At 59.0% G+C, this 25,058-nt stretch overlaps 1 protein-coding gene across 2 annotated transcripts; it reads left to right on the plus strand.

The window, feature by feature from the left end:
• Positions 1-1,149: 1,149 nt before the first annotated feature.
• On the plus strand, positions 1,150-22,424 carry SDC1 (syndecan 1). Of its 2 annotated transcripts, none has more exons than XM_024552488.4 (5): positions 1,150-1,524; positions 18,039-18,120; positions 19,052-19,527; positions 20,142-20,268; positions 20,404-22,424. In XM_024552488.4, exons 1-5 carry the CDS (start codon positions 1,459-1,461, stop codon positions 20,571-20,573), a joined length of 921 nt encoding a protein of 306 aa, XP_024408256.3. In that variant the 5' UTR covers positions 1,150-1,458; the 3' UTR covers positions 20,574-22,424. The 2 variants fall into 2 exon arrangements, with proteins under 2 accessions (XP_024408256.3, XP_053780810.1); XM_053924835.2 differs by lacking the exon at positions 1,150-1,524 and adding an exon at positions 12,665-12,688.
• The last annotated feature ends 2,634 nt before the right edge of the window (positions 22,425-25,058 follow it).

Raw genomic sequence — 25,058 nt, forward strand, 5'->3', positions numbered from 1 at the left:
ACTGGAGCAGGGCGGTGGCTTGAGATGGGGATGCAGGAGGCAACTGGATGGGTGGGGCCCAGGCCAAGTGTCCCGTCTGCATAACCCAGGACCCAGGAATGTTTAACCTGTTTATAGCAAAACACTGGAGACAGTCTGAGAGGCCACCAGAGGCCAGCCTCTCCTCTGTCTGGGGAGGTGGGGAGGGGACGGCACCATCTTTGGTGTCCAGGTCCGTAGGTCATTTGGCACCATCTCTTCTGCCTATGAGGTTGCAGGTACTGCCAGGCAGTACTTCCCCTTCTCTCAAGGCCGTTTGCGCTCCGCCCATAGGCCTTCCATAGCCTTCTGCACTGAGGTGCTTGACTGGCAGGGAAACATGGCCCAGGGCTGCTCAAGGAATCGTGAAGGAGGAGGAAACTCCAAGGAATGCTTCTCAGATATGCAGGCCAGAGGGGACCATCTGGAAACGAAGCCGTTTATTTTAATTTTTAGCTCAAAGGATGAAGAGACAGGGCATTGTCTTCCGTTGAAAGATGCCGAAAATTCACTAAAAAAACCAAAAACCAAAAAACCCAACAAAACACTACCTTCCTGAGCATGATCAAATGTTTAAAGTAAGGCCCGGAGTTTCCAGCACGTTGTGAAGTGCCGGCAGAACGCGAGTGCATCGGGGGACCCGTGCTGGGGAAGGGCGGGTGTAGGAGCCCCATCAGCAGTCGGAGGACAGGCGGGGGAGGCATCCATCCGTTTAAGGCCCTGCCACGTCAGTGGCCGCAGAGACGCCCAAAGTCTTCCCGCTGGGAACCTTCCCGCAGGTCCAACGCACCTGGAGGAAGCTCCGGGTCCACGCCCAGAGGGCGCTGCAGACTGGCGGCCACAGTCGAGGATCAACTACCTCCCCTCCAGCCCGTCTCCCGGACAGCTCCTCAATGCCCTGGGCCAGGGCGGAAGCGGGTGCACCCGGGTCCCCACCACCCGGGAGCGGCGGATCTGAAGCGCCGGGAACCACTACCCGCACGGCCCACGGCTCAGGAGACCAGCGAGACTCTAACCCCGCGGTGCGCGAGGGGGCGGGGCGGGGCCCGGGCTCCGGGGTGGGGCGATCGGAGAGGCAGGGCTGGGTGGCTCGGGGGGCGGGGTCCGGGGGAGGTGGGGACTGGGGCTGGCCCGGAGACCTGGCGAGCTGGGGGTTGGGGGCTAGTTTTTGCAACGGCTAAGGGCCTGTGGGTTTATTATAAGGCGGAGCTCGGCGGGAGAGGTGCGGGCGGGATCGCAGCTGAGTCGGAAGGAATCCAGTCGTAGAGAGCGGACTACGGCCGGCGGACCCCACAGCCCTATCCCAGGACAGCCGCACGCGGGGCATCGTCCAAGGGAGTCGAGCGCTGCGCACCCGGAGGTGCCGGCCCCGAGCCCCCGAGCAGTCCGCGCAGCCCCGACCCGCGCAGCTCGCCGCGCCCCGCCGCCGGTCAGGACAGCATGAGGCGCGCGGCGCTCTGCTTCTGGCTCTGCGCTCTGGCGCTGCGCCTGCAGCCAGTCCTCCCGGTGAGTGCGGCCGGGGCCGGGCTGGGAGGCGGCGGGAAGCCGGGGCTTGCAGACCCGCAGATTCAGACCGCAGCACGTGGAGGGGGAGGGGAACCTAAGACTTAACCTTCTTCCCGCGCTAGCCCCGTGAAGGTGAACCCCGAAACCCGGGATCCAGCCCCAATTGCCTCCGCCGTCTATGGACGCCGGGAGGGTCCCGCCGCTCCGGGCTGGGGACTGGGGCGCCCGCAGAATGGAGCCTGTGCCAGGGCCCAGCGTTCAATTATGTAAAACGGCTCCACAGGCGTCTGAGCCCGCCAGCCTCCGGCAGCATCTGGGGTCTCCGGCTCGCACCCCGTCAACCCGGGCATTGCGGTGGCCGGGCCCCCCGCCGGTGACCCGGGAGGATGCGGTGACCACAGCCACAACGCCCCTCTCGCAGACCCTAATTCAAACCAGACCCGCCGAGACTGGGCGCCTGGCCCCTTTGGCGGAGGCAAGTTTGGGCGCAGCGGAGCCCGCGCGGGAGCTGGCGGGCGCTTTTGCCAAGGAGCGGGGGCCGGGCCAGCGCGTGGACGCGGGGACGCGGGTCTGCGGGCGGAGGTGGGGCCCTCCGGCTTTCCGTTGGCTGTTTGAAGGGAGCAGGGCCGAGCTGGCAGCAGGAGGTTCCGGGAAGTTGGCCCCAGAGCACTAGAGAACCGCAGGAGCCCAACTTTTGGGCTGAAGTTGTGCTGCCCGCGAAGAAGCGCGTGCCCGCGCTGGGGACTGCCGGGTGGGCGCGCGGCTTCCACGCGAGTGGACCCCGACTGGCCCTTCCCCTCCCCCGGCCCGGCTTTGTGCTGGAGCCGCGCGTTGGGAAGGCGGGTTCCTTGGCCCGCCCAGTGGAGCTGGGGGAAAGAGGGACAAATGTGGAGATCGAGACTGAAGGAGGCTTTTAGGTAGGATCCAGCATCCAACATTGACGAGGGGTGGCTCCCCTCTAAAGAGGGTCCTGGCCGACAAAGAGTATCCCGAGGGTCCCCAGAAAGTGAAGTCCCGCCCTGGCCGCCGGCCGCTAGCCCGCCTTCCCCAATGGGGGCGCTTTGTTCTCGGCCCCTGTAACCCATTCCTGGGAACCGCCCCGCAGCGCTGGCCCTGACGTGGGCTGGGGCCCGGGCGGCCGCCAGGTGTCAGCGCTGGCCACCGGTTGCCCACGGCCACCCCCCATCCCAACACCCGGTGCTAGAGTCCCGAGGTCCTCTCCGCCGTGCGAATCGGCCATCCCCTGGGATGGAGAGGGGCTCTTCCCCTTCCGGAAGTGGCCACATCTGGACGGCTCGACTTCCCGGGCTCGGGCACAGGGAGGCACGTGGGCAGGGAAGGAGCGCCGGCCGGGGGTGGGTCCTCCGTTCGTAATGTGGATCTGAACTAGTGTCTCAGCTACGCCGATCCTTTGTAAGCTCGTCCCTCTAGAATAATAGTAGCCCCCAGTTATTGAGAGCTTTGGGTATTTTACAGGGTCTAGCCCAAGTGAGGTGTTTTCCAGGAGGATTTATGAAGCACCCCCCTCCCCCGCGCTTCTCAGGTGACTGTTGTGCTTGGAAGCATTTGGAAGTCCAGGAGAGGGTCCCTGATGTCTCTCGAATTGCTGATGGGTTGGAGTGTGTGTGGGGTGTCCTACTTGGGGAGTCATGGGGGACAGATAGGGTTTCTGAGCACCGTCTTCAGCGCAGTTCTGGATTTCAGATGGAAGAATTTGGCGTCTGTATTCTCCTTTGCTCTTTGGCGTTGTGGCTTCTGTGGGACTCATCTTGGGCCTTGAGTCATAGTTAATATCCTGGAGAAGAGAGTGGAGGTGCTTGGCTTCCTTCCCTCACCCACCTGGCCTTACCTGGCTGCTCCACTCGCTCCAGGCCCAAGATGGGGCCTCAGCAGGGATGCTGAGGTGGGGTTCTCTGCCTGTTTTCTATCAGCCTATTTTCACCAGAATCGGGAGGAGTGGTGGTTTCTTTTCGTTTTTTTTTTTTAATTTAAAAAACTTTTAAGTCCTTACCTGAGGATATGTTCATTGATTTTTAGAGAGAGAGGAAGGGAGAGAGAAACATCGATGTGAGAGAGAAACCTCAGTTGGTTACCTTCCACACACCCCCCGACCAGGGGTCACTCCAAAGCTTTTCGGGATACGGGACTACACTCCAACCAGCTGAGCCACCCTGCCAGGGCAGGAGCGGTGGTTTCTTTGACTGACTTGGGTGAGGCTGGTGGGCCTGTGAGCTCAGACCCCCAGCGACCGTTAGCAGGCGCAGGCAGATGGCATTTGCGATTCTCTGTGGACCACATTTCTGTGTTCTTTTGTGTTGGGAAGGGGCAGATGCTGCAGTATGGGGGCATTTTTCTTCTCCCCTAGAAACTTTGATGCGTGATGGAGACACAGCCCAGGAGCCAGCTGAGTCTCAAGGGGGTAAAGAAGGAGGGAAGGGGGTTCCTTAGAGCTGAGATGGTGGGAGGGATTCCTGGTGGGGGTGGTTGAGCTGAGCCTTTCAGTACTAAGCTTTGGGGTAGGCTCTGGATTGGAACTTGGGTGTTCTTTCTTTCTTTTCTTTTCCCTTTTCTTCCTTCTTCTTTTTTTAAAAATAAAGTTTAGTTTTCTCTTTCCCCACCCTGCCCTCTCCCTCCCCGGATCTGATTTAAGAGTGGAGATACAAAGTGCCATAAAATGCCTTCATAGGTCTCCCCATGGGAGATGTCCTCGGGTCACACAGATCTGTGTCTCTGAGGGTTCACCTTGGTCCCCGGGGGAAGCAGGTCAGAGCCCCCCGGGGGACTGATGAGGTAGGGTGTGCTCCCTGGGCACCTGACCTTGAACAGGCAAGGGAGGGCTGCTAGGGCTGCAGGCTGCTCAAAAGCTCTCCTGATAGAAAAGAACAGGTTTGTCTAAAAAGGTCTCTGTGTGTGTGTGTGTGTGTTTCCTGTGGTCTTTTGTTTTTGCCACGCAAGGAAAATGGCTTGTTCTGGAATAGTTATTTGCTGTTTTTCTCTCCTCTCTTTCTTGAAAGGCATAAAATTCCTTTTTGCCTTAATTATGGGGGCTAGTAGAGACATTTCCCCACCGCCTGCCCGAGTGGGTGGGGGGTGGGGGAGGCGCTCACTGCCTCTGCCCGGGCTCAGAGCCTTCCAGAGCTGATGTCACTCCTGGCTTCGGCTCCACAGGGAGGGTGGAGCTGGTTTAAGTCTCTACCTGTGGCTCATGGTGGGTTCCAATAAAACCTCATTAACCCAGATTGGTGGGGAGGAGAAGGGATGGGAAAGGAGAGTGGCCTGGAAAGAATTAGTGAGAAGCTTGGATTGTGGAATATTTTATAGAAGAATCTCTTCTGTTGCAGCGGAATTTGGGATTCTGGAAGCCCTCGGGAATGAAGTATACAGATTTTTTCAGGGAGCTAAGAATCCACATCACCCTCCGAGGGCAGGGCTCTCTGAAATATTTATTTCCCTTCCTTTATTAACAGAAGAACACTGACCATAACCGACTCTGGATGCCAGCATCCTCACCATTGTCAGTGTGTTCGGTGACCATGTGCCTCCTGGGTTTATTGAGCGCCCAAGCGTACTTTGCCCCTGTGCCTGGTGCCCCCAGGTTGCTCCATTTTGAATTCTGAATTGTTTAGGTTTTATTATTTTTATTTTATTTTATTTTATTTTTTGCCTTCTTCCATCCCTGTCTGGTAGCAGCCAAAAGTGACATGGGTGTGCCTAAGTGTAGTTAGCTTTTCGGTTTGGTTTTAAACGGCAATTTTTTCCACTCTTTAAAAAAAAAAAAAAAAGATTTGATTTATTTATTTATTTTAGAGAGAAGGGAAAGGAGGGAGAAAGAGAGGGAGAGAAAAATCGACGAGCAAGAGAAACACTGATCCGTTGCCTCTTGCACTTGCACACCCATAACTGGGGGCCTGGCCCGCAACCCAGGCACATGCCTGACTGGGAATTGAGCTGATGACCTTTTGGTTCGTAGGCCAGCGCTCAGTCCACTGAGACACAGCAAGCAGGGTTCACCTTTTTCCATTCTAAGAAACGAATCAGACGTGGTGGGACGATTTCTAAGACAGGAGGTTTCTGCTCTGAGTGAGGGTCTCGCCTCCGATCAGTGTTCCTGATCTGTGACATGTGGATCTTGTTTCTTCGAGGGCTTCAGCTGGGACCTCAGCGGTGTCCCTGCTGGGACCTAGAGTGACAGAGAGGCTGTCAAGGGTGTTTCTTGCAGGCTCCCCAATGAACAGACAACAGACATGAATGGCCTCTGGGTGGGAGCTCCTGATGACGCCATGTCCCTCCACCTGGCTTCAGTTGTGACTTGCCAATGACAGCTAACCTGGACCTAGGGAGGCTAACTCGCTGTAAGTTTTGATTGGCAAAGGCCTCGTTCTTAGCTTGGGTCCTGTCTCTGTGCACCACACTGTTGGGCAGGGCAGATACAGCTTGAGGTCAAGCAGAGCCCCAGGACCGAGTCTCAACTTGGCCACTGATTTAGCACGTAATCTCGGGTGAGTCACTTCACTTCCAAACCTTGATGTCCTGTGCAAAGCGGATAACATACCTGTTCTCGCTGTCCTCATTCTGTCACTTGCGTGTGCATTTCGTAACGAATGCTTGAACATGCCCGAGGAAAGTTAGCTGTCAGTGTAATTAGAGCTACTCTTAATTGAGTGCCTGCCATTGAGTGCTCAGTGCTTTTCCTCCCTTATTTAGTCTTTACCCCAAACCTCTGCAGTCGAAAGCATCGCCCCGTTTTGTGGATACAGCCTGTCACGCTGAGCCGCTCCAAGGGGCAGAACCAGGGTGAGCGTGGGTGCGTGCGAATGTGCGTGGCATGAAAACACTGACGGACTGTCACATCCTCCCCACACGGCCCAGCCTGCAGGGCTGGCTGACCCTGCAGGGCCCTCGTAGGTGTTTGCTGTTCCACTCTGAAGAACCATATATGTGTGTGTTTGAATGGAGGGGTCGTTGGGGTGACCTGAGCTGGCCTGAACAGTCCTTTTAGGCAAACCCAGGATTTAAGCAACATCCTGGGCTTCGGCTGGGTTCGTCTGATGGTCACTTAGGGATAGGCAAGAGCTCATCCTGGGGAATTTAGGTCAGGAAACAGTGGGACCCACGAGAGCAGGTAGGGGAGTGTGCCCCCGAGGCCCAGTGGGGGTGCATACCGTTCCCCTGTTTGGATGGCACCCTCAGTCTTGCTGGCATGCCGTGTCTTTCATCCCGGACATGGGGCCGGGGAGGCCTTTGCAGCATTAGTTGATTCTTTTTCAAGCCTGGGAGCCAGGTGCCATGGCACAGAGCTGGGATCCCAGGACCCAGGACTCCCGGCTCCCGTGCTGGGTTCCCCCTCCTGGCCCCTCCAATTCCAGGTCCTGCTGCGGGACCAGCCATGTGAGGAATTGGTCCATAAATGATTTCTAGTCCCAGAACCCTGGTAGTTTTACAGAACAAACTATTTCCTGATTTTCTCCTCCTTTCAACAACCAATTTTGGAGTCTCGGGTTGAGAGTCCCCCTCCCCAGCACCCCCAAGGACCTGCCGAAGTGCATCTAGAGAGAAGGAGTGGGACTGGGATTAAGGGAGTCTGGGAAGAGGGCTTTTGGCACCAGGATCCCGCACCCTGGACCCCGTTCAGCACGGTGTCATTTCATTTCCCTTTCAGCTGTTCTAGCAGCGGTTGGGTTTTGGGTGGGAGCGTGCATTCTGGACGTCTCTGAGCGGGCCAGGAGCGCCCCGACAGTGCCGAGGGCATGCGGGCCTGTATCCCTCCCGTGATGCAGGAGTCTTGTTTGGGGCGCAGGCTGTAGAGCTTGAGGCTACAGAGGCAAGACGTAGTGCTCGGGGTCACTTTAGCAACTACACCTTCCAGCTCTGGGTGACCGGGGGGAAACCCTCTCCGTAGTCCCAGGAAGGCCTAGCTGTACCTGTGTGATATGACCTCCTCGGCCTGTCCTCCGGAAGCCTGCATTTGGCGGGGAGTTGGCACTACAAGTTCCGCTGCAGTTCCAGGCCCCAGGCAGGGGCACTGAATCAGCTTCCCTGGGCTTGGTGCTGGGGGCTCCGGAGCCAGGGTGGCGTGGTGTGGCCTAAGCTTCCTCTGGAAAGTGTCCCGCTGCCTGGAAGGCTGTGCAGGTTTGGGGACTGAAAGTGTTAGGAGGCAGGCCTTTGGGGGGAAAGAACAGCACAGCAGGCAGTCTCGGGGTTGGGGGCCGCTGGGCCTGGGAGGGAGGCTGCTGGCAGGACCTTCTCCCGGGACCCAGTCCTCTGCCTAGTCATGCTTCCTGTTGACTCAAGAGGCTTCCCGGTGCGTCCCCCATGCCTCTGGAGCCCCTGGAGGGTCTCTTCCCTCCTGGCATTATGCCCGCTGCGTGGGCTGCCTAATTACACATGGGGGCTGCTCTTCCTCTGGCCTTCAGCCCTGGGAAAAACGATTCCCAGTGAGTCACCTGGGGGTTGCAGCCCCAAGAGAGTTTCGTGTGTGTGTGCGCGTGCGTGTGTGAGTACACTCAGGGGTTGGGGGGCCCGGTCCACAGCACGGGATGCAGTGATGGCTGCCCTCGGGCTTCCCTGCTGGTAGGCTGCAGTCTAAGTTTTAGGGAAACCTGGTTATCACCTGTCTGCAACTTCCTCCTCAGGAAGCGGTCTTCCTCTTTCCCTCCCTTTCTGACTGTCTTTTCCCTTTTTAACTGTCACTCTGACACCCCTCTGTCCCTGGCTTTAGAAGTCTGCAGAAGATACTCCTACTGAGAAGGGCAGCCAAGACACCCAGCCTTCCAAGTCCCAGTGTGACCCCTGACTGGGGCTGGGGTGGGTCCTTGCTACTCTGTGCCCCAGTCCCCCATCTGCTCAGGGCCTCCCTTCCCTTCTTCAGCTCTGACAGCCGTGTGGTTGCAGGGAGACCTCGTTCTGGGAAGGGAGAAGGTGTCCCTGGGGAGACGAGGGGTGGGCTCATTGTTCCTGGGGGTGGCACTGGGTACCGGAGGAGTGGGGTGAGGGCCAGCTGCTTGGAGGAGGTGAATTCAGAGCTCAGTGTGGGAGCCAGAGGTGGACAGAGGCCCCTGGGCGAGGGCAGGCTGGGGTGGGGGCCAGGCGATATTCTCCACACACACCCAGGCATCCTGGCCACCTGCCCCAGGTCCGCTCATTAGCAGGAACGGAAGCCACGTTGGGCAGGTTGGGGCAGTGGGGAAGGTGGATGTGTTTATCACTCCACTCATCAGCTGAGTCATGGTGCCAGGAGCCCACTGTGTGCGGGCCACAGGGTGGGGGGAGCACAGTGAGGCAGACCAGGACTTGGAGGCCTCACATCCAGCCCTGGCCCTCTTCACTGCTGAGTGGCTTGGAGCATGGGCCTCTTTCGGCCTCAGTGAGCCCATCTGTGATGTGGTGGGAGCAGCCTGAGAGGCTAAGGGGAGATCATGCATTTGGGCGTTCGTCGAGTCTCCACGTGACACAGGACGGGTGGCAGCCTGGGCGGGGCCTGCCTCTGCCCCTGCTGCCCCGGCACAGTTCTGCCTCAGGGCTGAGGGTCATGAGCCCTGCCTGGCTGGTCCAGATCTGAAAGCCCTGTGCAGATGTGGAGGGGTCCTTGCTGGTCCAGGGGTACATGTAAGAGGGGGTGGCCATAACGGGGACCAGATAAGAGGGTCAGTCTGGGCAGACAGACCTGAGGGGCGGTGATGGCTGGAGGTCATTCATATTCAGCCTGAGAAAAAGGGTTCGTCCCGGAGTCCCAGAGCCGTTTTAGATCAGGCGCTCAGGCTGTGAGGCAGAGCTTTTTCTGGCCATGGGAAGTCTTAGGGGCTGGGGAGTGTTCATTGATGGAGACAGCAGGGGCAGCAGAGGCTGCCAGCCTCGTGCTGGGACCACTCTTGGGTGCCATTGATCTCTAGGGCCGTTGAGAACTACAATAGTGTTGAATTCACCATCCTTCTTATTTGGGGCTACCGGCACTTGCTGTGGCCCCGTTGGCCTTTGCTGGGCACCTTCTGTGCCCCCAGCAGGAAGATGGACCCTGGGGCCCTGGGAGGGGTTTCTAGAGGGCTGAGGTTAGCTCATCCATTCCCGGACCCTAGCTCGTGCTGGGCCCCAGGAGGCCTCTGGAGGGCGTGAGGACTTGGACTGCTGTTTCCACGCCACCTCCATGGCCTCGGACGCCCGGGACCCCGCCTGGCCTGCTTGGGGGCTTGACTGTAACAGCCGCATGGCAGGGGCTCAGGGCCAGCACTGGCTGTTCTCCCCAGAGCTCCTCGGCACCCCTGCTGCCCAGGACAGTATTTGAGGCTTTGGTGTCCCGTCTCCAGGGAGTGTCCCAGGCGGACATGCAGTCCCGTTGGGGCTTGCAGGGCCCCAGGCAACGGGGTGTTTGAGGAGCCTCTGACGTCACTCCAGCTTCTCCCAGGGAGGATCTTGGGGGTGCGGCACAGCTGCCCTGACCACATCTCTGGGATGGGCATGCGGGGAGGCCAGGCAGCAAGACCTGCCATGCTGGGGGCCAGGCCAGGGGGCAGGGCCCACTCGGGCTGAGCAAAGGCCGCCCCTTCCCATTGTCCCAGGCACTCTAGCGGGGCCAGGGCTTGGGGCAGTGAGCCTAGGTGCAGTGTCCCTGGGACTGGCCTGGTTGTTATAATAAGTCCTGGGAAGGTCAAGCCAGGATGCCAGCGCCGAGGTCTCTGCGGTGAATCTGAAGCGCTGGCTGAGGCATCCTGGGCTCCGGGAATTAATTATGTGAGGGGCAGAGAGCCCCCAACCTATGCCCTTTTCCCTCTGCCCCCTGTGGAACAGGATCATTCTGCTGCACCCCTATCTACAGTCTGCCTGCCATTGGGGTACACACCGGGGTCTTGAAGCCTTGGGCTGGGCAGGCAGGATGGGACCCAGAACTGGCTGGCCGTCCTGCCTTGGTTAGGCCCCCCTGGGGCTGGAGCGGAGTGGGTGCTGTGGTGGTGGTGGCTGAGGAGCTTATGGCTCTGAGTCTGGCTCACCCAGATCACTACCTGCTCCCTCACTTCCTCCCTGTGTAGTCCGGCATGGTTCTTCGTCTGCCTCTAAGCCTCAGTTTCCTCATCTGTGAACTGGGTCTTTCATGTCCTGCCTCAGAGGGCTTTTGAAAAGATCCAGTGAGAAAATGTAGTGGCATGATTTGGGCCCCTTCCTGGGTTCAGAGCAGCAAATCCCGGGGAGCTTTGGGGCTGACTCCGCCTGGAGAGCCCTCAGGGAGGGTCCCGGTGGCCGGGCCGGGGCCGGGGTCTAGGAACCGTCAGACTGGTCCTGGGTCTGCAGCCACTCCAGTCAGTGGCTGGCCGGTCTTACCCCCGTGTGCTGACGTCATAGGGTCGGCAAACATGGCTTTTGCCCCTTCTCAGAAATACAAGCTTCCCCCAGCAGGCAGACTTTGCTCACCTCCACCTGACCTCTGCCAGGGGCTGGCTCCTGACCCAGGCAGGTGTGGGCTGGGCTGGCCAGCGTGGGAGGAGGCCCACCGAACCCAGACACCAGGGCACCCGGGTCGGGGCTCAGGTGAGCCGAGCTGGGCCTCTGGCTGTGGGGGACAGTGGCTTGTGTCTGGAACTGCAGACCCAAGGAACCTCCTTTCTTGTGCACTCCAGAAAATTCTGCCTTCTGTCACTCAGGCCAGAAAGTACCAGCTCCCCTCCACCATGGGACCCCCTCAAGGATACTCTGCCCTTCCCGTGTCTGTCTGGGCTTCCAGCAGCCTCAGTGTGTTGGCTGGCCTGAACTCTGCTTGGTTCCAGAGGCCAGCCCCCAGACTAGCCCATTGTTCTGCGTGTGGGACAGGAAAAGCCAGACACTCCATGCCTCAAGGCCGGAGCAAAGGGAACTCTGTCTTTCTTTTTTGCGAATGGAGTTGGCTGGCCACCACAGTCTGACACAGGTGACAAATGTGTTCTTGGCATCTTCCAGTGTCCCTTTTGCGTCCTTCCCCTCTTCCGTAGCTCCGACTCACCCCTAGCTCCCCAGGACCGAAGGAGCCCTGTCCCATGGAGAGCAGGTGTCTGCCCTGCTGTGGCCTGCGCCCCTGAGCCTTCCCAGAGGCACTTTTATTTTAAAGGGGTTGCTCCGCCACTGCAGGGACGCTGACAGCGGGCAGGTGATGGAGCGTGTGGCTCTCCCTCCGCGTGCGCGCAGATGGGGGCTCCCTGGCTGGCTGCAGGTGGGTCAAACGCAGCACGTTTCTGTCTTGGGTGAAACTTAAGAACATTTTGGCCAGAACAGGGGGAGGATGTCTCTAGAAGCCTGAGGGCCAGAGGCAACAGGCCCCCCAGTCTGGTGGAGTCTGGGGATTAATCAGCTAGAAAGCGGATCCAGGGGCCCTCGTGGGGGGCTGTCTGGGGGTCTTGCACTGGGCTGCTGGCCTCAGCTGTCCTGTTAGGACAGCCAGGGCTGGGGAGGGATGAGGCTCTGGAGGCCTTAGCGATATCTCTGGCCCTGTGGGTTCCAGTTACTGTCCCCAGAGTCACCTTGATTTGGGACATCACCAGCATTCTGCCTGGGCCATAACCCCCTTTAGGAAGCTGAGAGTACTGTGATCAGGAACCACCCCCCCGCAGGTGGCAGTCTGTTGTAGCTGCTGCATCTGGCTGCCTCTCCGGGGTGGGGCTTGATTCCCCTGCCACCGATCTGGAACTGGGAGCCCCCTGGGCAACCCGAGGCAGGGTCTCCTCCAAGGTCACCTGGTAAGTTGGGGACAGAGCCCAGGGCATTGCCAGGTTTTTCCAGGACTCGGTCTGGTCACTTCCCTGCCACTTCTGTCTGGCTCCCAGGGCAGCACCGGCCGGGCGGCCTCGCTCACACTGAGCGGAATCCTTTCTAACCTGGCCCAGGCGCTGGCAGGTGGGGGAAAGCAGAGGAACTGGTCTTCCAGCTCCTGGCCCTACACACAGCCCTCTGCTGGGCCTGCTGGGAGACAAGTCCCTGCACGTGGGCTGGAGGCAGCACCACTCTGCCGAGAGTGGGTCGGGGGTGCTGGTGGCAGCTCTGACCTGGTTTGGGCATCAGGGCTGGCACTGTGGGTCAGGATCCCCTCTCACACATCCCTGGCCTCTTGGGCTACCTGAAGTGGGCAACATGGGGCAGGGAAAGGCCTCTGTGACCTTGACTTTAGGCTTCCCATCTGTAAAGCCTGGCATTCAGTACCATGAGAAACGTAAGTACAGGTGCTCCCTTGCACTCCCGCCCTGCCCTGGAATCCCCCAGAGCTTTGAGGTCTGTCCCCAGGTGCTAGTGTGGGGACTGCGCAGAAAGGGGTGTGTGGGGGGGGGACAGGTGCCCAGGAGGTCCCAGTGGAAGTGCTGATGGGGATGTTAGGGCCTTTTTGGTGCCCTTATGGAAGCACATTCTCAGGGAGAGGGTGGAAGCCTACCTACCTGCCGTGTCCCCGGGCCCCTCCCACCCTGATCCAGTCCCGTCACCCTCCTCTGCAGGTCCCAGCTTGACTAGGTTCTCGGTGAAGAGACACTGAGCTGATAAATCACTGTGCCTGTCAAGCCGGAAATGCTGATGCTGCCCTGAGGCACGGTGGGGCCCTCCCTCCCGGGAGTGTTGGCAAGGGATAGATTTCAGGGTCTGGAGGCCAAAGCCGGACATCTGTGCCTCCTCAAGTGGCCTAAGCTTTCCTCCCTGGCAACTCCTAAATTGGGAAAGAAGGCTTGGGAGAGGAAGCCATTGATTGACCCACTACTACCTGGATATCCCGGGCAGGAGAGGGCCCTGTGTCCTCCTGGGCCCTGGGCTGTGAGCCTGCCCCAGCATGACTGCCACCAACTCACCACCTACACCACTGTGGCCTCTGCTCCCAGATCCCAGCCTCGCCCAGCAGAGCCCAGGGGAGTTTATGGTTCTCCAGCCACAGTGGGAAACAGGTCCAGAGAGAGAGGCAGAGTGCTGCCAGGTCACCCAGCAAGGGGCCTCACCCTGGGGCAGCCACCTGGTTAGGGCTCTTTCCCTGCTGACATCCCTGGCTCTGGTCCCTTCCCAGAGACCCTTGCTTCTCTCCCCAGCCCTGCCCTGGCTCCACCTGCTCCTCCAATGGCTCCTGTTGTTTTTAGGCTGGTTACTGCTTCAGACCAGGCGGCTGGCGGGCGGCTGGCTGGAACACCTGTGGGGGAGGGGGAAGGAGGAGGATGAGGAGGAAGAAGAGGAGGAAGACGTGGCTATGGTGTTCAGCCCTCGCCTAGCATCAGGACAGAGGCTTTTTATGTTCGTTTCCTGCTTCTTGAACTGCTGAGAATTGGGGTCCTTGCCTCTGGGGTTTAGGGGTCCCCTAGCTTCACGGTGAGGACAGTTATGGCTGACAGATACCTAAACCCTCTTTTCCTCTGGGTGCTGCCCCCAGTTAGTGACTCGGGCCGAATGGGGTCTTATCCTCCAGGCCACCTGGGGCTTCAAGACCCTGCCCTAGCGTCCTCTGTAGGGTGGTGGCTCTCTGTGCCCTAGCCTCCATGTCTCCCCTTTCTGGAAGCTTGCTGGAGTGGGGCACATGGCTGAGGGCCCTGCCCAGGGCTGAGACCAGACCACCTCTTACCTGCTTTTCTCCCCAAAGCCCTTGGATGGTCATCCCCCAAGTCTTGAATTTGAAGACCGGTTAAATATCGAACGATATTGTAGTTTTAGCACATGTTGGTTGGAAAACAACCATGCTCCTATGAACCCGCTAATGCCTTTCAAGGATCTGTGTTTTATCCATCACTCAAGTCAAGCAGCAGGTGACATGTTAGTGACTCAGGGTGTGGGCTGGAAACCACAGGTCTTGGGGCCGGGTGGCTGCCGTTGATACAGTGGCAGGAGGGGGCAGGTAGGTGGAGCGGTCAGCCGGGAGTTAGAAGCTCCTTACTTGAGCCTCTCTGAGCTACGCACTTGGTGTCCTGCTTTGTGACCCTACCTAGGAGATTTGATGCCCAAGGTGAACAGCCCCAGGTCCCCTTGGCTGGCCAGGGCAAGGGCTCTACTCAGATGACGGTTCCCCAGGAGGGTGGCCCTCTTTGTGGCCAGTGTGGGCTGAAGGCTGCTTCTTGAAGCTTCTCTGCCAGCCGTTAGCCTCAAACTCTCGACTTGCTCCTGGGAATGACTGGCAGCTGAGTGATGAAGACCCAGCCCCTGGTGGCCTAGACCTTGCGTGCTTGCCCATGCCATCCCCTCTCCACCTTGGGAATATGGGCTGGCACCTTTGTCCCCTCTGGCTGGGGCAGAGATCAGGAATTCTTAGTGATGCTCACTTAGTGATGCTTAGTGATTTCTCAACACTTCTCTTGTGTTGAGAAGTTCCAGTAGAATTTCTTTTAAAACAGAAGGGGCAGCCAGGGAAGGTGGTCCCTTGGGGCTGGGGAGAGGGAGAGAGATGGCAGGTGAGGAGAGCAGGTGCTCCCTGGGAGACTGCAGACACTGATTGCCACTGCCCAGTGGCCTTGGCCAAGTCCCTACCCTGTCTGTCCCCTAGTTTCTTATCTGTGGGAGGTGTTAACCTCAGCCTTGCCTGTCTTACCTGTAGGAACAGAAGGGGAGCAGGTGGGAAGTGTCCAGAGTTGGAGCAGGCCTCCCTCCTTTCCTGTTCTTTCCTGCTCCCAGCAGCCTCGGGCGTAGCCAGGAGACCAGGGTGGCTCAGACAGAGATGGGCTGGCTCCCGCACTCCCCGGCCCCCAGCCTCCACACGTCTGCCTCCCAACCCCAGAGTCCCACCAGAGCCAAACCTGGTCTTGTCCTTTCAGACGGGTGGGCTTCCCCTGTGCTGAGGATGGGGAAGGAGCGGATTGGTCCTTGCTTTAAGCAAACTGAACATGTGGAAAGTTTAGCACGAGGGCTTGGATTTGTTGTATGAAAAGCTGATTTTCCTGGGATTTGGAGAGGTTAAAGGGTTCCATTAAAGACCTGGGCTGGCTTGCCTTTACCATCCCCAGCAGGTTCCAAGCTGGGCCAGCCTGTCCCTGAGCAGCCCCAAGGCATGGCCAGTGGTCTCTTGGAAGGACCAGGGTCAGAGGCGGTGCTGAGCAGAGCCCCACTAGAGGCCTTGTGCCAGCTGGCCACAGATGCTCAGCCCAGCAGGACAGCTGAGCGAACCCTGAAGTGTTGCCCCAAACTTGAACCGGCTGGCCCTGGGGATCCACGTTCAAACTCAGCAGTTGCTGCTGATGCCCTCCCCAGGGAGGGGGCTGAGGGCATCATGGGAGGCTCAGGTGCAGCGGATTTAGGAGGTCACTAAGGCCCAGCCCCTCCTCAGTGGGGACCCAGCCCTGGAGGGAGAGGCTGCCCTGAGGCCTGGGAGCTGGTTTCAGGGGAGAAAGTATTTGCTTAAGAGCTTGCTGTGTAAACAAGATCCACAGAGGGATAAGCTGAGCTGAGCTGAGGAGACAAATTGTTTTCAGGGACAGGGCAGATCCAAAAAATCTTATCTAGCCTTGAGAGAGGCCCGGCTCTTGGGAAATTGCTAACCTGTTGGGGCTTCTCTATGTAGGTGAGAGGCTGGGCCTTCCTGGTGCTGTCCCGGGCCATGATGGTGCCTCCCTGGGCGCCGTGAAATAGGGCCTGGCCCCTTGGCTTCGGCTTCCGGGGCAGATTCGGTGCTCTCTACAGCGTCGTGGAGGCTGCTCTGGTTGGGGCCCTGACCCTGCTCCGTGTGCAGCTCTCTCTCTGAGGAGGGGAGTCAGTGCGTGGGGATTGGGGCTCACCCCCAGGGCCGGCCTGGGGGACAGGGAGGGTGAGCAGTGGTGCTGGGCAAGCGTGAAGCATGGTTGGGTGCAGCCCGCCCTGGCCCCGGATGTGGCAGTTTGCTGGGCTGGGGGCGCCCGCTCTGCACCTGCCCTGTGGGCAGTAGTCTTTGTTGCTGAAGGGGGCAGACTGGGGGAGGCTGGGCAGGCATTTGAAGCATCGCGGGGGACTGTAGGTAGGGGTAGGATGTGACCTGGGGTGCAGGTGGAGGGCAGGGACAGTGTGCGTTGTAGATGGGCCGTGGCAGCTCAGACAGATCCTTCTGGGGCCAAAGCCCTTTTCCTGCGAGGGGCTGGGGGGAGGTGCAGTTTGGGTTTTGCACCTTCAAAGAAAGCTCAGTGGTATTTCTAGCCTTGCCATTTCTACGCATGTCTGAAGCTTTCCCCGGATGGGAAGCCCCAACTTGGTCCAGCTCACGGGGCCACAGGGCTTGTCTGTCCCACCCCGCACTGCCCCACTCAGGAGTGAGGTCCTGTGGCCTGTGGCCAGGACCTGGTGAGGTCTCCCGGCTGAGGAGGCCTGTTCCCTGGAGCCCAGCCTCGGGTGGGGCCTGCCTTCTGACAGGTCTGCACAGATCCTCCGGGGAACTGGCTCCCTCCTGCCCCCTCTTCTCTAGAATCTCCACCCATCTCCACCTCACCTTTTCCCATACAGGCCCAGAGGCCCCCTCCCCCTGCTGAGTGGCTCTTGCTCCCCAAGTTCGGCAGCCACCACTGTTACTGGGGTGCTTCTGCGGGCTAGGCTCTGTGAGGTCCTTCAGAGCAGAACCTGACTGAAATTTCATGCCAACCCTGGAACGTAGGTAGGATTATTGCCCCATTTTACAGATAGGGAGACTGAGGCCATACGAGGGTTAGTAATGCCCCCAGGGCCACTCAGTTGATAAGTGACAGAGGTCAGGGATTCTCTAAAGCCTGTCAGGCTCCTGGTATTGGGGCCCTCTCAAAATGGGCTGAATTACAGGGTTGTTTGGGTCAAAATCTTGTCGAATAGGACACTCATGGCTATACCCATCCTGCTACCTGCTGTCCCCAAGCCAGCATTTCTGCACTCGCCCACCCCGAGGCGTGTGGTGCGTCCAGCTTCCTTCCAGCCCCTCAGCCCCTGGCCCAGCCCATGTGGCCCCCGCCTTGGGAGCACTGGCCCTGCAGCCTCTGGGCCAGGCAGGCAGTATCCCGGGGGTGGCTGTTTGCACACAGGGCCTGTCCCAGGCCCACAGCCCGTTTGCCAGCTCCTCCTTGGTGCAGGGCCCCTTCTAGGTCAGCTTCGACCCAGTCCCTCCTGGGGATGCAACAGCCGGCCAGCAGCGGGGAGCGTTGCTGCGAGACCTGCCTCAGCACAGAGGACTTGGCTGTGCCCCTCCCCACTCTCACCCCTCCCCACTCAAGGTCCTTAGTGTGCACACCCCAGTGCCGAGCGTGCCTGGAGGCTGCCTTTCTGAAGCTAGGGTGCTGCGGCTCTTGACCTTAGACCTTGACGCTCCCTGCCACCGGGCCAATGGGACCTATGGGAGCCACGGCCTATAGGCCGGGGGGGGGGGGGGGGGGGGGGGTCAGCAAATAGAGCTTCCTGGGGCGAGGGTCCTGTCCCCTCTTGTATGTTTCTGCACCCTCAGCACCTGACACAGGCCTGTGTTGTCATAGCGTGGGGGCAAGGGGGGGGACCAAAGGGCTGCCCAGAGCGGAGGGTCCTGAGCCACCCACAAAGGCTTCTTCCCTGTGCTGGGGGCACAGGGACCCTGGAGTGGCAGCACCCTGGCAAGCCTCCACTCATACCCTTCTCTGACCCTTTTCCAGCAAATTTTGGCAACGAATGTGCCACCTGAAGATCAGGATGGCTCCGGGGACGACTCTGACAACTTCTCTGGTTCAGGTGCAGGTGAGCTGGTCTGAGGGCCTCACCCCCAGGTGGCAGCAGGCCTCGGGATGGGACTGCTGGGTCCCCCTGGCTGGGTCCGAAGGGCGATGTGGGGGAAAGGATAGAACATGCACGTGTGAGGAGTGGCTTCTGCGAGTCCAGAAGGCCCTGAGGCCACCTGCTGTGGACACACTTGGGCTTCCACCCTCCTCTTTACTCACTGGGCAACCTTTGGAAGCCTGTTGACTTCTCCAAGCCTCTGTTTTCTCATCTGTAAAATGGGAATAATATCTTGACTTCATGAGGTTGTTTGGAACTAGCTGTGAGGCAGCATAGGGCCTGGGGTCTGCCTGTCTTTATAAATGGCCTATTATCATCCCCATTTCCCCGTCCCCTGGGGAAATGAAACCCCTGAGCCAGAGGTAGTCAGGGCAGCCTCCCAGAGGAGGTGCTTTTGAGCTGGACCTCAGAAGAAGTCTATGGCTGTCCATGGGGAAAAGTGGCCTAGGCAGAGGGACCCAGGAGCTGGTTGCTAGGGCCTGGGTCTCAGTTCTGTAAGAGCCTGGGCCCTTCTGGGGAGAGAGCAGGTATGACAGGGAGGGGCCCGGAGAGGTGTGTGCACTGGTGATAAGGTGTTCAGGCCCCTGAGGATGACCCTAGCTGGGGAGCGGACTTCAACGGTTATAGGAAAGGTTTCTTCCCAGATGGCCTTCGTTCGTGTCTTTGGCTCCAGAGAGAAAGGCAGCTCTCCTTGTTCATTTTCCACAGTCAAGTTTAGCTCCAGCTAGCTTTACCTTGGGGGCAGAGCCTGTCACGGGAGGAGGCGTTTGCTCTGCCAGCCTGGGAATGGGGGCCACGGGTCCTCCCCGAGCCGTCCTCGCTGCCTGAGTGTGGCAAATCTAGAAGTTCTGTGGTCTTCCCAATCCCAATCAGTGCTGCTCTGGCCCTGCAGGTGCTCTGCCAGACATCCTCTGGTCCCAGCGGACCCCCTCCACCTGGAAGGACCTGGGGCTCCTGACAGTCACACCCACAGTTCCAGAGCCCACTGACATCAGTCTCGTTGCTGCTTCCACCTCCACGCTGCCAGCCGTTGAGGGGGACAAGGAGGGAGATGCAGTGTTCCTGGACAAGGTGGAGCCTGACTTTACCCCCCGGGAGAAGACGACCCTCCCACCCAGTGAGACCACTCCACACCCAACCACCCACCGGGTGTCAACAACAGGAGCCACCACTGCCCAGGCACCTGTCACCTCCCTTCTCCACCGAGACATGCAGCCTGACCACCCTAAGACTTCAGCTCCCGAAGGAGCTGGCCAGCTCGACCCTCACACGCCCAGCGTGGAGGACGGAGGTCCTTCTGCCACTGAGAGAGCTGCTGAGGATGAAACTGTCACCCACTTCTCAATGGGAGAGGGCTCTGGGGAGCAGGTACATGTCTGCTTACTGTAGTCCTCTGCGTTTCCTGGGATGGTGGGCGACCAGTGGGCTTGGTGGCCCCTATTGACAGGTTGAGCGCAGTGCCTTGGGGCGAGGGACAGAGGAAGGCTGACTGGCACACCCAACACCCTGTGCCCAGTGAGCATGCCCTATTCCCCACCATGGAGACAGGGTCATGAGGTCCCACCTCCCCTTGGCCAGGGCTGAACCCCAGGTGGGAGAGATGAAAGCAATGAGGCCAGAGCAAGAGGGTCCTTCAAAATCACCAAGAATGGACTCACCACACTTTGGCAGGGCTCCCGCTGCAAGTGTAAAGTTTCACCATCTTATGTTTCCATTCTACGGGCGTGGTCGTTTTACCCCGGACACTAAAGTGGGCCTATTGATTTTCACGTGAACACGTGTGCTTTAGATCACTTGATGTATCTCTGCCGCATCCAGGCAGGGCCCAGTGTGTTGTGCTGAGGGGGCCTGGCTTTGGGAGGGACAGAGTGGTGACAGCTCTGACCCTGGAGGCCTGATCTGCTTCTGGGTTTGGAAATGGACCCGGTGCTGCTGCCGGCAGTGGCTCACTCCACGCTGATCCTGTCCCTGCCCTCCTGTAGGACTTCACCTTTGACGTGTCCAGGGAGATCACAGCTGGGTCTGTTCTGGAAGTTGACCAGCGGAACGCGCCCGCACCAGATCCTGGGGCCTCCCAAGGCCTCCTGGACAGGAAGGAAGTGTTGGGAGGTGAGTTTTCTCTCAGGTGGGTGGGGTGGAGGGCTGTTATTGGCCCTGGTGTGGGGCTGACCACAGACAAGGCCCCCTTGGGGGCTGGTTGCCCAGGAGCAGCCAAGCTGAGCCAGCCTTTGTCTGCCCACCCAGGGGTCATTGCCGGAGGCCTGGTGGGGCTCATCTTTGCCGTGTGCCTGGTGGGCTTCATGCTGTACCGAATGAAGAAGAAGGACGAGGGCAGCTACTCCTTGGAGGAGCCGAAACAAGCCAACGGCGGGGCATACCAGAAACCCAGCAAGCAGGAGGAGTTCTATGCCTGACGGGAGCGGTCCTCCCCCGCCCCCTGCCACTCGCTAGGCCCCCACTTGCCTCTTCCATGAAGAACTGCAGGCCCCACGTCCCCTGGCACCGTGCCACCTCCCCAACACTCCCAGACCCTCCAGGCCACTCCCCACAGAGTCCTGGGGCAGGCTGGGGGGCTTGCCTCTGCTTCTTTGACTTCTTCCCGGAGACTGGGGCATGAGGGCTTTCTGCATCTGACCTTTCCACTGCAGCCAGCACCTGGCATCACGCCATTCTGACTCAGTTTCTCCACCTGGGAACAACTGCTTTGGCCCTGGCCAGCTCGCTGTGGCTAGGAGATGCTGGGGCCGAGAGCTGACACCTTGGTGGCACTTCCTGGTAGAGACCACCAGTCTCGGGGCGTGGACGGCTGAGTGGCGAGGAGAGGCGTTTAGGGCTCCACCCGAGTCCACTTTGTTTTGTGGGGAGGTCTGATTTAGATATCCACTTGTTTTTGCACATGTTTCCTCTAGTTTCTTTGTTCATAGCCCAGTAGACTTTATTACTTTTGAGGTAAGTTAAGTTGATTTGGTTAATCCCCCATCTTGCTTCCCTAATCTACGGTCAGGATGCAGCATCAGGGTGTTTTTTTTTGTTAAACTAGGAGAACCAAATCTGGAAGCCAACCTAGTGTGTGTGTTGTCTCTCGAGTTTGTCACTCACGTGTGCAACAGGGTATGGAGTGTCTCGGTGGCCCTGTCGGTGGGCCAGCTGATCTCGGCTGCCATGGGCAGTCACTTCTTTTGAGCTGCCATGCCTGTGTCCACGAACCCGGGGCCGGGGGCTGGGCTGCTGCAACGTTGAGGAGCCCACGTGAGAATTGAATTCTGGAACCTCAGGCTGGGGACAGATGACTGTGGGGTGAGAGGTGGCAGTGGGCCCAGAGAATCTTCCACAGACCAAGTTCTTCCTTTGACGCCTCTGGAGACACTTTCTCCTGGCAGGTGGCGAGCGGGGTTCTGGGCACACCTGGCGCTGAGCTGCTCCCCAAAGGACCAGGCTCGCCTTTGATTAGCTCCTGTGGCCCCGTCCGGGGCTGGAATCAGGAATGTTCCAAAGAGTGATAGTCTTTTGCTTTTGGCAAAACTCTACTTAATCCAATGGGTTTTTCCCTGTACAGTAGCTTCTTCAAATGTAATAAACTTTAATATAAAGTAGTCATGTGAACTCTGCTGCCTTTGCTTCTCTGCCAGCTGAGTGGATGTGACCAGCCTTCTCTCTGAACACAACGATATCGGGGAAACTCGGAGCTCTGGCCTTCCTCTTTCCTGCGGGGAGGGACTCTGGGGCCAGAGTCTCTCAGGTTGGTTGGTTTTTTGCCTCTGTTAATGGTCTTCAGGAGGTTGGCAGGTTCAGCCAAGGTCGTGCAAGTCCTGATGCCAATGTCTGTGTCACCAAGCTCGAAGCACTGTCTCCCGAATGGTTAGCGAATCTGTGAGACCCCAGCACAGCCTGGCCTGAGGCTGAGGGCCCACGGAGGCTGGAGCCAAGGCTGGCCTCTCAGTCACCTTTGTAGGAGCAGAGGCCCCTGGCCTGGGGCCTTCTGGGAACTCCTGTCCTTATTTAATTTGACAACGTTCCAGCTTTTCTGTTGGCTGCTCCGAGAAGGGGGGACTTCTGTGACTCAGAGAGACGCATTGCCAACACGAAGGGAACCTGTGCCCCGTGTTCAATGCTGGGACTTTCTGCCCGGAACGTATGACTGGACGTGACTTGGGGGTGGGGAAGGGGTCTGTGACCGTGCTCATCTCTGCTGGTCCCTGGGACAGTGCCGAGCCTGTGGCTGGGCCCATTCGTGTCACTTGAATAAACGGTACTTGTCACTCCGGGCTGCAATGGTGGTTTTGTGTCTTCGTGGCCTGGCGATGTCCTTCCCTGTCGTGGTGGGGGTGGCCTGGCTCTGGGCTGTGCAGAGCACCGGTCCCTCTGCTGTAAGGGAAGCCCTCACCATCTTCTGCCCTCCCACCCCCTCCCTGTGTCAGCCCTCACCATCTTCCCTCCTCCCAGGCTCCGCCTTACTCCATCCTCCTGGGCCACTCCCTCAAGCACACCAGGCTCCTCCTGACTCATGTGTGCTGGTCCTTCTGTTTGCTCATTGCCCTGGGACTCCTGAAAACTCACTAGCAAGCTGTCTGAAGTGCCAAAGGTCAATTCAAATTGCCTGTACATTAGGGAAAAGCTGCAGTGGGAATTGAGTGTGTGTGGGGGGGGTGAAAAACATCAGCACACTGCAGGGGCCCTAGTGTTCCCAGGACACCTGGTGGCCCTCCCCTGACTCAGTCTGTTATAGTCTGTGGCCCCTACCCAGCCCCTCAGCTGTCCCTTCAGGGCAGGTCTCCCCACCTGTGGGGCCTTTGGCACCTGACCTGAAGTCAGCCCCTGATGCCAGCCCCCAGGTGCGTCCAGGTGCACTGTGGGTGGGGCAGGGCCTGCAGGCTCTGAGCAGCTGGAGGCTGGGACTAAATCCTCAGGTCATTCCACAAACACTGAAAACACCAAGTGCTTGTTTTCTGCCAGTCCCTGGGCTGGACGGTGAGGGCACAACTGTGGAAGAGGCTACCTGGATTTACTGAGTGCTCTTACTGAGCTTGACCGCGGGCCAGACGCTGCCAGACAGGGAACCTGGGCCATTTCGTTCACTACCAAAAAGACAGCACTACGGTTAGTGATCCCCACTTTACAGACAGAGGCCGTGGTGCAGAGAGGAAGGGTCTTGCCCAAGATCGTGTGCCAGTGAGCCATGACCTGGGGTTTGGACAAAGGCAGCCTGGCTCCTGCGGCCACAATGGGCCACGCACACACTGAGGCTGGCGCTAGACTGTGGAGGACGTCTACTCCACCAGCAAGTTTTCCAGACCCCAGCCTTCTGGGCCACCTGCTTCTGTCATATCCCAATAGGCTAAGCCGCACCCCTGTCCCACCCCGTTCTTTCTGCTGGATCCTCCCTCCCCATTTCCTGCTCCTCCCCGGTCACACCTAGGCCCTTCCCCAGGGTACCGCCCAGACCCGTGGGGCTGTAACACAGGCTTCCCTGAGTATCTGAGACTAACAGTAAAGAAGCTAAAATGTGAAGCAGATTAAACACTTGTCTTCAGGTCCTGATCTCAAGGAATTTCTCTGCCCATCTCTCCTCAGGCCTCATCTGCTGCCCCACTTCCCACGACCTTGACCCCTCCTTCTTTTCCTCTCTTTTCTGCTTTCCCAAGATTCTCTCTGCCCCACGCCTGGAATGGAGCAACTGAGCACGATTTCATTTTTTCCCTCTGGATCGTGGCTATGTGTCTTGGGTGTGTGTGTTCCACATTGTGTAGGGGTGAGGGACTCGCTGAATTTCCTGCTTGCTTGGGATAGCACTGGGTTTCACATCCAAAACAAAGATGCACAGCCCACCCCTCGGGGAGTCTGTGGTCCTGGGCAGACAGGCAGGTGAGGGCAGTTTCGGTGACGGTGCTCAGTGTGGGCTGGTGGGGTGCAGGGGCACCTCGCCTGGCTTGGCATCCAGGTCACAGTGGTGCTTCTACGGGTGGGGTCCTGAAGGAGAGATCCAAACTGGCCTCTCCAACAGGGGCGAGAAGGCATTCCAGGCAGGAGGCACAGCTTTGGCAAAAACAGCAACTCCAGAGGCTTCGTAGGGGATGTGAACGAAAATGGGTGTGGGAAGAGATGGGCTGGGATGCAGGGAGAAAGCTGCAGGTCCGTCTGCCTGGAACTTCTCTGAGAGCCTCAGCAGAGCCAGCAGCCACCAGGCGCCACGGGAAAGATGAGGAATCACTGAGGGTGGGGGGACAGCGTGGTGAGGGGTGCGCTGGGTTTGAGAACTAGTTAAGAGGTAAAGGTTGCTTGCCCCACCTCACCGGGTGTCACCCTGCCCTCCCACAGGTACCCTGAGGGGAGTCTGAGGGAAAAGGTGCCTGGAATATGGCTGTCCTCTGAGCTGGCAGTCAGGGGTGGGGCTGGAGGGACAGTCATCCTAGAGCTGGGCGTGGGGGTGTTTCATGGCCCCTCCCAGGACAGCAGGTGGACCTCAAAGCAGCATCAGGGAGAGAAGTCTTTTAAATGCATCTGGGGACAGCTCCTCAGATAGGAGTTCTGGGGCCATGTTCCCACCAGGATGGCGCCCCGTCCACCTCTCTCTGTTCAACCCACCGGTGGCCGGTGGCCGTAGGTGAGCTCTGAGGTTCTGGAGTATGCACGCGGGGAGGGCCCTGGGCTGGGAGCCTGTTAGCTGTGCCTGGCCTCAGACACGGCCCTGGCCTGGCTCTCTCCCTCCCCTTCCCTAGCACCCAGCACCCCCACCCAGTGCCTATCCTTGGGCCATGCCAGCTCGTACCTGCTCAGGATGCATGGACGGGTATGAGGGTGACAGGCCCCCAAGTCAGGGCGCCGGCTGGGCTGTATCCCTTGCCTGCTCAGCTTCCAGGATGGACTCTGAGCTTCTCGAGGGAGAGGCCCTGAGTCCTCTG

Source organism: Desmodus rotundus, chromosome 5 (genome assembly GCF_022682495.2).
Source record: "Desmodus rotundus isolate HL8 chromosome 5, HLdesRot8A.1, whole genome shotgun sequence".
Classification (NCBI taxonomy): domain Eukaryota; kingdom Metazoa; phylum Chordata; class Mammalia; order Chiroptera; family Phyllostomidae; genus Desmodus; species Desmodus rotundus.

Bases quoted from the DNA above. Each gene is read 5' to 3' on its own strand.
- SDC1 (XM_024552488.4), top strand. From the start codon at position 1,459: ATGAGGCGCGCGGCGCTCTGCTTCTGGCTCTGCGCTCTGGCGCTGCGC. The intron at 1,525-18,038 runs GTGAGTGCGGCC...ACCCTTTTCCAG, and splicing joins GCCTGCAGCCAGTCCTCCCG to CAAATTTTGGCAACGAATGT. The intron at 20,269-20,403 runs GTGAGTTTTCTC...CTGCCCACCCAG, and splicing joins CAGGAAGGAAGTGTTGGGAG to GGGTCATTGCCGGAGGCCTG.